This window comes from Salvelinus alpinus, chromosome 10 (assembly GCF_045679555.1).
Source record: "Salvelinus alpinus chromosome 10, SLU_Salpinus.1, whole genome shotgun sequence".
Classification (NCBI taxonomy): Eukaryota; Metazoa; Chordata; class Actinopteri; order Salmoniformes; family Salmonidae; genus Salvelinus; species Salvelinus alpinus.
This window is the reverse complement of record NC_092095.1, coordinates 66620541-66632944: the sequence shown is the minus strand read 5'-3', so window position 1 is coordinate 66632944 and position 12404 is coordinate 66620541. Positions and strand designations below refer to the sequence as shown.

The window sequence follows — 12404 nt, the reverse complement described above, 5'->3', positions numbered from 1 at the left end:
TCTACTCTCCACCCAGTTAACCACTTCCCCATTCTACTCTCCACCCAGTTAACCACTTCCCCATTCTACTCTCCACCCAGTTAATCACTTCCCCATTCTACTCTCCACCCAGTTAACTACTTCCCCATTCTACTCTCCTCACAGTTAATCACTTCCTCATTCTACTCTCCACCCAGTTAACCACTTCCCCATTCTACTCTCCACCCAGTTAATCACTTCCTCATTCTACTCTCCACCCAGTTAACCACTTCCCCATTCTACTCTCCACCCAGTTAATCACTTCCCCATTCTACTCTCCTCACAGTTAACCACTTCCCCATTCTACTCTCCTCACAGTTAACCACTTCCCCATTCTACTCTCCACCCAGTTAACCACTTCCCCATTCTACTCTCCTCACAGTTAATCACTTCCCCATTCTACTCTCCTCACAGTTAACCACTTCCCCATTCTACTCTCCTCACAGTTAACCACTTCCCCATTCTACTCTCCACCCAGTTAACCACTTCCCCCTTCTACTTTCCACCCAGTTAACCACTTCCCCATTCTACTCTCCACCCAGTTAACCACTTCCCCATTCTACTCTCCTCACAGTTAATCACTTCCCCATTCTACTCTCCTCACAGTTAATCACTTCCCCATTCTACTCTCCTCACAGTTAACCACTTCCCCCTTCTACTCTCCACCCAGTTAACCACTTCCCCCTTCTACTCTCCTCACAGTTAACTACTTCCTCATTCTACTCTCACCCAGTTAACCACTTCCCCATTCTACTCTCCTCACAGTTAACCACTTCCCCATTCTACTCTCCTCACAGTTAACCACTTCCTCATTCTACTCTCCCCCCAGTTAACCACTTCCTCATTCTACTCTCCCCCCAGTTAACCACTTCCTCATTCTACTCTCCCCCCAGTTAACCACTTCCCCCTTCTACTCTCCACCCAGTTAACCACTTCTTCATTCTACTCTCCTCACAGTTAACCACTTCCTCATTCTACTCTCCCCCCAGTTAACCACTTCCCCCTTCTACTCTCCACCCAGTTAACCACTTCTTCATTCTACTCTCCCCCCAGTTAACCACTTCTTCATTCTACTCTCCACCCAGTTAACCACTTCTTCATTCTACTCTCCACCCAGTTAACCAGTTCTTCATTCTACTCTCCCACAGTTAACCACTTCTTCATTCTACTCTCCACCCAGTTAACCACTTCTTCATTCTACTCTCCTCACAGTTAACCACTTCTTCATTCTACTCTCCTCACAGTTAACCACTTCCTCATTCTACTCTCCTCACAGTTAACCACTTCCTCATTCTACTCTCCCCCCAGTTAACCACTTCCCCATTCTACTCTCCTCACAGTTCTGCTATGGAGAATGTAACCAACGAGCTCTTTGAGATATTAAGAGACTAACACACTAGCTAAACCCACTTGGCCAATAACTACCATAGATTATAGGATTATAGCTACTACACTAAGCAAGCTGCTAGTAAGAGAGGGCTCTCATCCATTATGCATGTAATACAATGTTTCCCTATGTGGCTGCAAGTCAAGCCGCTAATATCGTCGTTTGCCAAGTGTATTACTGTGATTATTTATCCTTAGGGGGAGGGAAGGAAACATTTTCTCTCAGAACAATTAAACAAACAACCCACAGCTCGAAATGCTGGTCTGTAGAGCCGAAATGTCTCTACATGCAGCTCGTAACTATGGTCTGTAGAGCCGAAATGTCTCCACACGCAGTCGGTAACCCTGGTCTGTAGAGACAAAATGTCTCCACACGCAGCTCGTAACTATGGTCTGTAGAGCCGAAATGTCTCCACACGCGGTCGGTAACCCTGGTCTGTAGAGACAAAATGTCTCCACACGCAGTCGGTAACCCTGGTCTGTAGAGACAAAATGTCTCCACACGCAGTCGGTAACCCTGGTCTGTAGAGACAAAATGTCTCCACACGCAGATGCCATTCAGAGCACAGAGTATAATGAGAGAAAACATAACCTGGGGGCACACTGGGGTTTATGGGGTTGTGAGTGGCTAGGCTAGGTAGTTCCTGACATGGGGTTGGAAGGGAGTGGCTAGGCTAGGTAGTTCCTGACATGGGATTGGAAGGGAGTGGCTAGGCTAGGTAGTTCCTGACATGGGGTTGGAAGGGAGTGGCTAGGCTAGGTGGTTCCTGACATTGGGTTGGAAGGGAGTGGCTAGGCTAGGTAGTTCCTGACATTGGGTTGGAAGGGAGTGGCTAGGCTAGGTGATTCCTGACATGGGGTTGGAAGGGAGTGGCTAGGCTAGGTAGTTCCTGACATGGGATTGGAAGGGAGTGGCTAGGCTAGGTAGTTCCTGACATGGGATTGGAAGGGAGTGGCTAGGCTAGGTAGTTCCTGACATGGGGTTGGAAGGGAGTGGCTAGGCTAGGTGGTTCCTGACATTGGGTTGGAAGGGAGTGGCTAGGCTAGGTAGTTCCTGACATTGGGTTGGAAGGGAGTGGCTAGGCTAGGTGATTCCTGACATGGGGTTGGAAGGGAGTGGCTAGGCTAGGTGATTCCTGACATGGGGTTGGAAGGGAGTGGCTAGGCTAGGTGGTTCCTGACATGGGGTTGGAAGGGAGTGGCTAGGCTAGGTAGTTTCTGACATGGGGTTGGAAGGGAGTGGCTAGGCTAGGTGATTCCTGACATGGGGTTGGAAGGGAGTGGCTAGGCTAGGTAGTTCCTGACATTGGGTTGGAAGGGAGTGGCTAGGCTAGGTGATTCCTGACATGGGGTTGGAAGGGAGTGGCTAGGCTAGGTAGTTCCTGACATGGGGTTGGAAGGGAGTGGCTAGGCTAGGTGATTCCTGACATGGGGTTGGAAGGGAGTGGCTAGGCTAGGTAGTTCCTGACATTGGGTTGGAAGGGAGTGGCTAGGCTAGGTAGTTCCTGACATTGGGTTGGAAGGGAGTGGCTAGGCTAGGTAGTTCCTGACATTGGGTTGGAAGGGAGTGGCTAGGCTAGTTCCTGACATTGGGTTGGAAGGGAGTGGCTAGGCTAGTTCCTGACATTGGGTTGGAAGGGAGTGGCTAGGCTAGGTGATTCCTGACATGGGGTTGGAAGGGAGTGGATAGGGGGATGATTAGGTGGCCATGAGGGCCAGATTGGATATTTTAGCCAGGACACCGGGGTTAACAACCCTACTCTTATGATAAGTGCCATGGGATCTTTAATGACTACAGAGAATCAGGACATCCGTTTAACGTCCCATCCGAAAAACGTCACCCTACACATGGCAATGTCCCCAATCACTGCCCTGGGGCACTGGGATCTTAGCTTCAGAGACATGCCCGCGGTGGGATACAGGGTGGTATGCTGATGGTTATTACACAGTTAATACACAGGATGATATGTAAAATATGTGGTAAAAGCTAGGGGTAGGACACATGCAATCACCATTACAACTACGTAATCTATTGTAGTAATGTCTATTGTAATCTATTATAGTAACATCCATCTATGTCCAGTCAGTTAGGGAGGTGGTCAGTTCACTATCTTTCCCACATCAACAACCCTCTCTCTCTCTCTCTCTTTTTCCCTGACTGTATTTATTTCCTGTTGCCCTCCTCCTCCCTCCTCCCCTCTGACAGGTGAGCGTGATGGATCGCACAGAAAACCTCTGCTGGCACTGCAACACCATCCCAGACTGCCATTGTACTGGCTCCAGTCTGCAGCCGGAACCAGAGGAAATTAGTTTTTCCCCCACTAGCACCGGGAGAGGCAGAGGGCAGTGTTCACAAGGAGCTAGCAGGGATTCATCCAAAGGAAAAGGTCAAATGTAATTACAGGAAGCCTCAGCTGGATTGGTTACTTACAGATGTGGCCAAATGTTGACACATTGCACTTTACAAAAGGAGTGCAACTGAGTAGAATGAGCTGTTTTTTTCTTTTCAAAACTCGTATAATTGCTATTTTTACCCTGCAGGCACCTGCAACTTACCACAGGTGAGATAAATTACACAGTAAATGAGAACCATTGCCTCCAACCGTGTTAATTAGAATTTTGAATAATTTAGTCTAGGCCAATCATTTTTCCCCCATTTCAGTTAGAATCCCCCCCCCAAAAAAACATATTTAAGAAGAAAAGGTGAGTCATGCAAGGGTGCCAATATATCATGCATTGGTGCCAATATATCTGACTGCATCTGTACAGTATAAACAGGGGGTAATGACATGGCAGATAAAGTATGGTATTATTCATGAGTGAATGACTGGCAAATGCTGTTCGGCTTATACTGAATGAATAAAAGCGTCTGCTAAATGGCATATATTATAAATGAATGTACATATATAATAATTATATGTTAATATGTATTAACTAACGAGCCTCTACCCCGGGTCCGGGATCACCCCCCACCCCCCCACACACTGATTAGCATAGCTAGCATAGCTTCACAAGTAGATAGTAGCATCTAAATATCATTAAATCACAAGTCCAAGACACCAGATGAAAGATACAGATCTTGTGAATAAAGCCACCATTTCAGATTTTTAAAATGTTTTACAGGGAAGACAAAATATGTAAATCTATTAGCTAAACACGTTAGCAAAATACACAATTTCTTTGTCCACCATTTTTTCTCTCCACCAGTAGCTATCACCAATTCGGCTAAACTAAGATATTGATAGCCAATAACCTATAAAAAACCTCATCAGATGACAGTCTGATAACATATTTATGGTATAGGATAGGTTTTGTTAGAAAAAAGTGCATATTTCAGGTAGAAATCACAGTTTACAATTGCACCGACCATCACAAGACGACTAGAATTACTATAGAGAGCAACGTGTATGACCAATTTACTCTTAATAAAACATTTCATAAGAATAGACAAAGCATAGCAATGGAAAGACCCAGATCTTGTGATTCCAGACAATATTTCAGATTTTCTAAGCGTTTTACAGCGAAAACACAATAAATCGATAAGTTAGCATACCACATGTGAAAACGTTACCAGAGCATCGATTCAAGCCAAAGAGAGCTATAACGTAATCATCGCCAAAATATATTAATTTTTTCACTAACCTTCTCAGAATTCTTCCGATGACACTCCTGTAACATCATTTTACAACATACATATACAGTTTGTTCGAAAATGTGCATATTTAGCCATACAAAACCGTGGTTACACAATGAAAATACTAGGAAATCAAGCCTCAAAATGTCGGACGTCATCTTTCAGAGTGATCTAGTTTAATTGAAAGCTAATCATATACTTGACTAAAAAATACAGGGTTGACAGGAATCGAAAGACAAATTAGTTCTTAATGCAATCGCTGATTTACATTTCTATAACAAACAAAATGGCGTAATATGCGTTTAAAATATTTCGACAGAACAACGATTTATCATATTAAATATTCCTTACTATGAGGTGATTTTCCATCAGATTCTTGGGCAATGTATCCTTTCTTGGGTCTAATCTTCTTTTGGTCGATAGATGTCCTCTGTCCTTCGAAATATCCACTAACGATCGAACGGGACCCCGAAACGTGCCCAAAGTTTCAGAGTGCACGACAAAGAAATTCCTCAAAATCGCACTAAACGGATATAAATTGCTATAAAACGGTTCAAATTAACTACATTATGATGTTTTTAACAACTATAACGACTAAAAACATGACCGGAGAAATATCACTCTCTAAACAACCATTTGGAAGGAGGCAGGTCTGATGTCCATTTTGCGCAAGACGCATGCAGGAAGAGAGCGGTACTTCCACGTTTTCGTGTTTTATAGTGTCTCTGATTGCGCAATCGACTCCATTCAAAACGTCATGACGTACTGACACCCAGAGGAAGACGTAGGCAGTGTCGGTTTCTCCATAGCATCTACTGGCACCTTAAAACCGATCCCAGATCAGGGGTAAAAATTTCTGAAATCTGACTCCCTGTCAGGAAAAGTGCTGTAGAAGTAGTTCTGTACCACTCAGAGACAAAATTCCAACGGCTATAGCAACTAGAAAGTGTTTTCTATCCAATAATAACAATAATATGCATATTGTACGATCAAGAATTGAGCACGAGGCAGTTTAATTTGGAGACCAAAAAATGCTAATGCGGAACAGCACCCCCTATAGTTGCAAGAAGTTAAACCACATATATCAGTAGTCATATGGTGAGGTGTCGTTGCATTGGCTGTTAGAGGTGGACAGGATGTGGAACCTATGGAAGCTACAGGAGTGTAAGAAACCTTATATCAGTAGTCATTATAGTCATAACACCACCATTCTTCATACTGTACAGTAAGGTGTGATATCATTATAGTCATAACACCACCATTCTTCATACTGTACAGTAAGGTGTGATATCATTATAGTCATAACACCACCATTCTTCATATTGTACAGTAAGGTGTGATATCATTATAGTGATAACACCACCATTCTTCATACTGTACAGCAAGGTGTGATATCATTATAGTGATAACACCACCATTCTTCATACTGTACAGTAAGGTGTGATATCATTATAGTCATAACACCACCATTCTTCATACTGTACAGTAAGGTGTGATATCATTATAGTGATACCACCATTATTCATACTGTACAGTAAGGTGTGATATCATTATAGTCATAACACCACCATTCTTCATACTCAAATCAAATCAAATCAAATCAAATTTTATTAGTCACATACACATGGTTAGCAGATGTTAATGCGAGTGTAGCGAAATGCTTGTGCTTCTAGTTCCGACAATGCAGTAATAACCAACAAGTAATCTAACCTAACAATTCCACAACTACTACCTTATACACACACACAAGTGTAAAGGGATAAAGAATATGTACATAAAGATATATGAATGAGTGGTGGTACAGAACGGCATGGCAAGATGCAGTAGATGGTATAGAGTACGGTATATACATATGAGATGAGTACTGTAGGGTATGTAAACATAAAGTGGCATAGTTTAAAGTGGCTAGTGGTACATGTATTACATAAAGATGGCAAGATGCAGTAGATGATATAGAGTACAGTATATACATATGAGATGGGTAATGTAGGGTATGTAAACATTATATTAAGTGGCATTGTTTAAAGTGGCTAGTGGTACATTTTTACATAATTTCCATCAATTCCCATTTTTAAAGTGGCTGGAGTTGAGTCAGTATGTTGGCAGCGGCCGCTAAATGTTAGTGGTGGCTGTTTAACAGTCTGATGGCCTTGAGATAGAAGCTGTTTTTCAGTCTCTTGGTCCCGGCTTTGATGCACCTGTACTGACCTCGCCTTCTGGATGAAAGCGGGGTGAACAGGCAGTGGCTTGGGTGGTTGTTGTCCTTGATGATCTTTATGGCCTTCCTATGACATCGGGTGGTGTAGGTGTCCTGGAGGGCAGGTAGTTTGCCCCCGGTGGTGCGTTCTGCAGACCTCACTACCCTCTGGAGAGCCTTACGGTTGTGGGTGGAGCAGTTGCCGTACCAGGCGGTGATACAGCCCGACAGGATGCTCTCGATTGTGCATCTGTAGAAGTTTGTGAGTGCTTTTGGTGACAAGCCGAATTTCTTCAGCCTCCTGAGGTTGAAGAGGCGCTGCTGCGCCTTCTTCACAACGCTGTCTGTGTGGGTGGACCAATTCAGTTTGTCCGTGATGTGTACACCGAGGAACTTAAAACTTTCCACCTTCTCCACTACTGACCCGTCGATGTGGATAGGGGGGTGCTCCCTCTGCTGTTTCCTGAAGTCCACAATCATCTCCTTTGTTTTGTTGACGTTGAGTGTGAGGTTATTTTCCTGACACCACACTCCGAGGGCCCTCACCTCCTCCCTGTAGGCCGTCTCGTCGTTGTTGGTAATCAAGCCTACCACTGTAGTGTCATCCGCAAACTTGATGATTGAGTTGGAGGCGTGCATGGCCACGCAGTCGTGGGTGAACAGGGAGTACAGGAGAGGGCTCAGAACGCACCCTTGTGGGGCCCCAGTGTTGAGGATCAGCGGGGTGGAGATGTTGTTACCTACCCTCACCACCTGGGGGCGGCCCGTCAGGAAGTCCAGGACCCAGTTGCACAGGGCGGGGTCGAGACCCAGGGTCTCGAGCTTGATGACGAGTTTGGAGGGTACTATGGTGTTAAATGCTGAGCTGTAATCGATGAACAGCATTCTCACATGGGTATTCCTCTTGTCCAGATGGGTTAGGGCAGTGTGCAGTGTGGTTGCGATTGCGTCGTCTGTGGACCTATTGGGTCGGTAAGCAAATTGGAGTGGGTCTAGGGTGTCCGGTAGGGTGGAGGTGATATGGTCCTTGACTAGTCTCTCAAAGCACTTCATGATGACGGAAGTGAGTGCTACGGGGCGGTAGTCGTTTAGCTCAGTTACCTTAGCTTTCTTGGGAACAGGAACAATGGTGGCCCTCTTGAAGCATGTGGGAACAGCAGACTGGGATAAGGATTGATTGAATATGTCCGTAAACACACCAGCCAGCTGGTCTGCGCATGCTCTGAGGACGCGGCTGGGAATGCCGTCTGGGCCTGCAGCCTTGCGAGGGTTAACACGTTTAAATGTTTTACTCACCTCGGCTGCAGTGAAGGAGAGCCCGCAGGTTTTGGTAGGGGGCCGTGTCAGTGGCACTGTATTGTCCTCAAAGCGGGCAAAAAAGTTGTTTAGCCTGTCTGGGAGCAAGACATCCTGGTCCGCGACGGGGCTGGTTTTCTTTTTGTAATCCGTGATTGACTGTAGACCCTGCCACATACCTCTTGTGTCTGAGCTGTTGAATTGCGACTCGATTTTGTCTCTGTACTGGGACTTAGCCTGTTTGATTGCCTTGCGGAGAGAATAGCTACACTGTTTGTATTCGGTCATGCTTCCGGTCACCTTGCCCTGGTTAAAAGCAGTGGTTCGCGCTTTCAGTTTCACGCGAATGCTGCCGTCAATCCACGGTTTCTGGTTTGGGAATGTTTTAATCGTTGCTGTGGGTACGACATCGTCAATGCACTTCCTAATGAACTCGCTCACCGAATCAGCATATTCGTCAATATTGTTGTTGGACGCAATGCGGAACATATTCCAATCCGCGTGATCGAAGCAGTCTTGAAGCGTGGATTCAGATTGGTCGGACCAGCGTTGAACAGACCTGAGCGCGGGAGCTTGTTGTTTTAGTTTCTGTTTGTAGGCTGGAATCAACAAAATGGAGTCGTGGTCAGCTTTTCCGAAAGGGGGGCGGGGGAGGGCCTTATATGCGTCGCGGAAATTAGTATAACAATGATCTAGGGTTTTTCCAGCCCTGGTAGCACAATCGATATGCTGATAGAATTTAGGGAGTTTTGTTTTTAGATTAGCCTTGTTAAAATCCCCAGCTACGATGAATGCAGCCTCAGGGTGTGTGGTTTCCAGTTTACAAAGAGTCAGATAAAGTTCGTTCAGGGCCATCGATGTGTCTGCATGGGGGGGAATATATACGGCTGTGATTATGATTGAAGAGAATTCCCTTGGTAGATAATGCGGTCGACATTTGATTGTGAGGAGTTCTAGATCAGGTGAACAGAATGACTTGAGTTCCTGTGTGTTGTTATGATGATCACACCACGTCTCGTTAATCATAAGGCATACCCCCCCGCCCCTCTTCTTACCAGAAAGATGTTTGTTTCTGTCGGCGCGATGCATGAAGAAACCAGCTGGCTGCACCGACTCCGTTAGCGTCTCTTGAGTTAGCCATGTTTCCGTGAAGCAGAGCACGTTGCAATCCCTGATGTCTCTCTGGAATGCTACCCGTGCTCGGATTTCATCAACCTTATTGTCAAGAGACTGGACATTGGCGAGTAGTATGCTAGGGAGTGGAGCGCGATGTGCCCGTCTCCGAAGCCTGACCACGAGACCGCCTCGTTTGCCCCTTTTACGGCGTCGCACAGGGTCGCCGGCTGGGATCAGATCCATTGTATTGGGTGGAAGGCAAAACACTGGATCCGTTTCGGGAAAGTCATATTCCTGGTAGGAACGATGATGAGTTGACGTTAATCGTATATTCAGTAGTTCCTCCCGACTGTATGTAATGAAACCTAAGATTACCTGGGGTACCGATGTAAGAAATAACACATAAAAAAACAAAATACTGCATATTTTCCAAGGAACGCGAAGCGAGGCGGCCATCTCTTTTCGGCGCCGGATGTTGGATACTGTACAGTAAGGTGTGATATCATTATAGTCATAACACCACCATTCTTCATACTGTACAGTAAGGTGTGATATCATTATAGTTATAACACCACCATTATTCATACTGTACAGTAAGGTGTGATATCATTATAGTGATACCACCATTATTCATACTGTACAGTAAGGTGTGATATCATTATAGTCATAACACCACCATTCTTCATACTGTACAGTAAAATGTGATATCATTATAGTGATACCACCATTCTTCATACTGTACAGTAAGGTGTGATATCATTATAGTCATAACACCACCATTCTTCATACTGTACAGTAAGGTGTGATATCATTATAGTGATACCACCATTATTCATACTGTACAGTAAGGTGTGATATCATTATAGTCATAACACCACCATTCTTCATACTGTACAGTAAGGTGTGATATCATTATAGTCATAACACCACCATTCTTCATACTGTACAGTAAGGTGTGATATCATTATAGTTATAACACCACCATTCTTCATACTGTACAGTAAGGTGTGATATCATTATAGTCATAACACCACCATTCTTCATACTGTACAGTAAGGTGTGATATCATTATAGTCATAACACCACCATTCTTTATACTGTACAGTAAGGTGTGATATCATTATAGTGATACCACCATTATTCATACTGTACAGTAAGGTGTGATATCATTATAGTGATACCACCATTATTCATACTGTACAGTAAGGTGTGATATCATTATAGTCATAACACCACCATTCTTCATACTGTACAGTAAAATGTGATATCATTATAGTGATACCACCATTCTTCATACTGTACAGTAAGGTGTGATATCATTATAGTCATAACACCATCATTCTTCATACTGTACAGTAAGGTGTGATATCATTATAGTCATAACACCACCATTCTTCATACTGTACAGTAAGGTGTGATATCATTATAGTGATAACACCACCATTCTTCATACTGTACAGTAAGGTGTGATATCATTATAGTCATAACACCACCGTTCTTCATACTGTACAGTAAGGTGTGATATCATTGGGTGTCTGAGGTCCTATGGGAGCTACGGAGGGCTGTGGGGTGTAGGAGACCTCATATATCAGTAGTAATAACAATAATAACGCCACCATTCCTGCACTGACTACTTCCTGTCTGGATCAGTCAGACCCTGCTAGGCTGGAGGACAGAAAATGTGGCTTCTTTCCAATTAACTGTCACTAAGATGATTAGCTTCAGGTAGAATATCGATACAATATTATTGTTATCTTCTGGACTTTGCCCTCACCAGTTGATACATCCACTTTCCAGAACAAGAAGTGTACAGGAAGTAGTTTATAAACAAAGACACTTGGTAAACATTGCAAAGGCAGGTTTGGTTGAACTGCAGCCGTATAAGTGGTGGGGTATTGAAGAGGGAGTGTACAGGAAGTAGTTTATATATATTTATATAGTTTATATGGGGTATTGAAGAGGGAGTGGTCTTCTTACCGTTCAGTTTTGTAGCTGGAGCATCTCTCCAGTGGGATCTTCAGCACCCTGTCGCTAAGCCCCACAAACAACGACCTATCGCTGTGGAGGATTTCAAGGCTCTTGATTGGCTCGCTTTCACCCTCGGGGAGGAGCCTCATCTCTTCCAGGTAACACCCCCGCATGCTCTTATTGGTCGTGGAGAGGGCCTTCAGGATGGTGCCGTATTCTTATTGGACAAACAGACAAAATGAGACATCAAGCTTCCGTTTCCCTCTCTCTCTCCCTCCCTCTCTCTCTCCCTCTCTCCCTCTCTCCTTCCTGTTGACTCACCAGTGCCGATGTACATGACATGGTAGAGGGTGTCTCGGCCCTGCACGATGTCCACCACCAGCTTGGAGAAGCGGATGTTGTCCTGGTACAGGAGGGGGTCGGTGGAGACGGGCTGCACCACGTCAGACATGAGGAAGAGACGCTGGGCGTCCTGCAGGCTGCGCTCCGTCTGGTTCTCCCCTGGACCACGCTCCTCCAGGGTATCACACTGAGGGGGCAGACGGACAACTTTTTGATTTGTTTTTTAACATAAAAGTCCCTTTCCTAAATTATACTGATTTGTTTTGCAATAAACCAGAGATCACAAGGTGGAGCCTAGGAGCTTGATGAAAGGCTCATTTGAGTCATTGACTAGTGGAATCAGGTGTGATGAAAGGCTCATTTGAGTCATCGACTAGTGGAATCAGGTGTGATGAAAGGCTCATTTGAGTCATCGACTAGTGGAATCAGGTGTGATGAAAGGCTCAT

General features: G+C 44.7%; 1 protein-coding gene across 1 annotated transcript in view; it reads right to left on the bottom strand.

The window, feature by feature from the left end:
* The window catches only part of LOC139532665 (semaphorin-5B-like), a 69691-nt gene that overhangs the window by 27856 nt on the left and 29431 nt on the right, over positions 1-12404 (bottom strand). The window contains exons 9-10 of the mRNA XM_071330569.1: positions 11937-12144; positions 11625-11832 (exon numbers count right to left, since the gene is read on the bottom strand). Of these exons, the coding sequence (XP_071186670.1) occupies positions 11625-11832; positions 11937-12144 (416 nt within the window). The remainder of the gene's footprint in view (positions 1-11624; positions 11833-11936; positions 12145-12404) is intronic.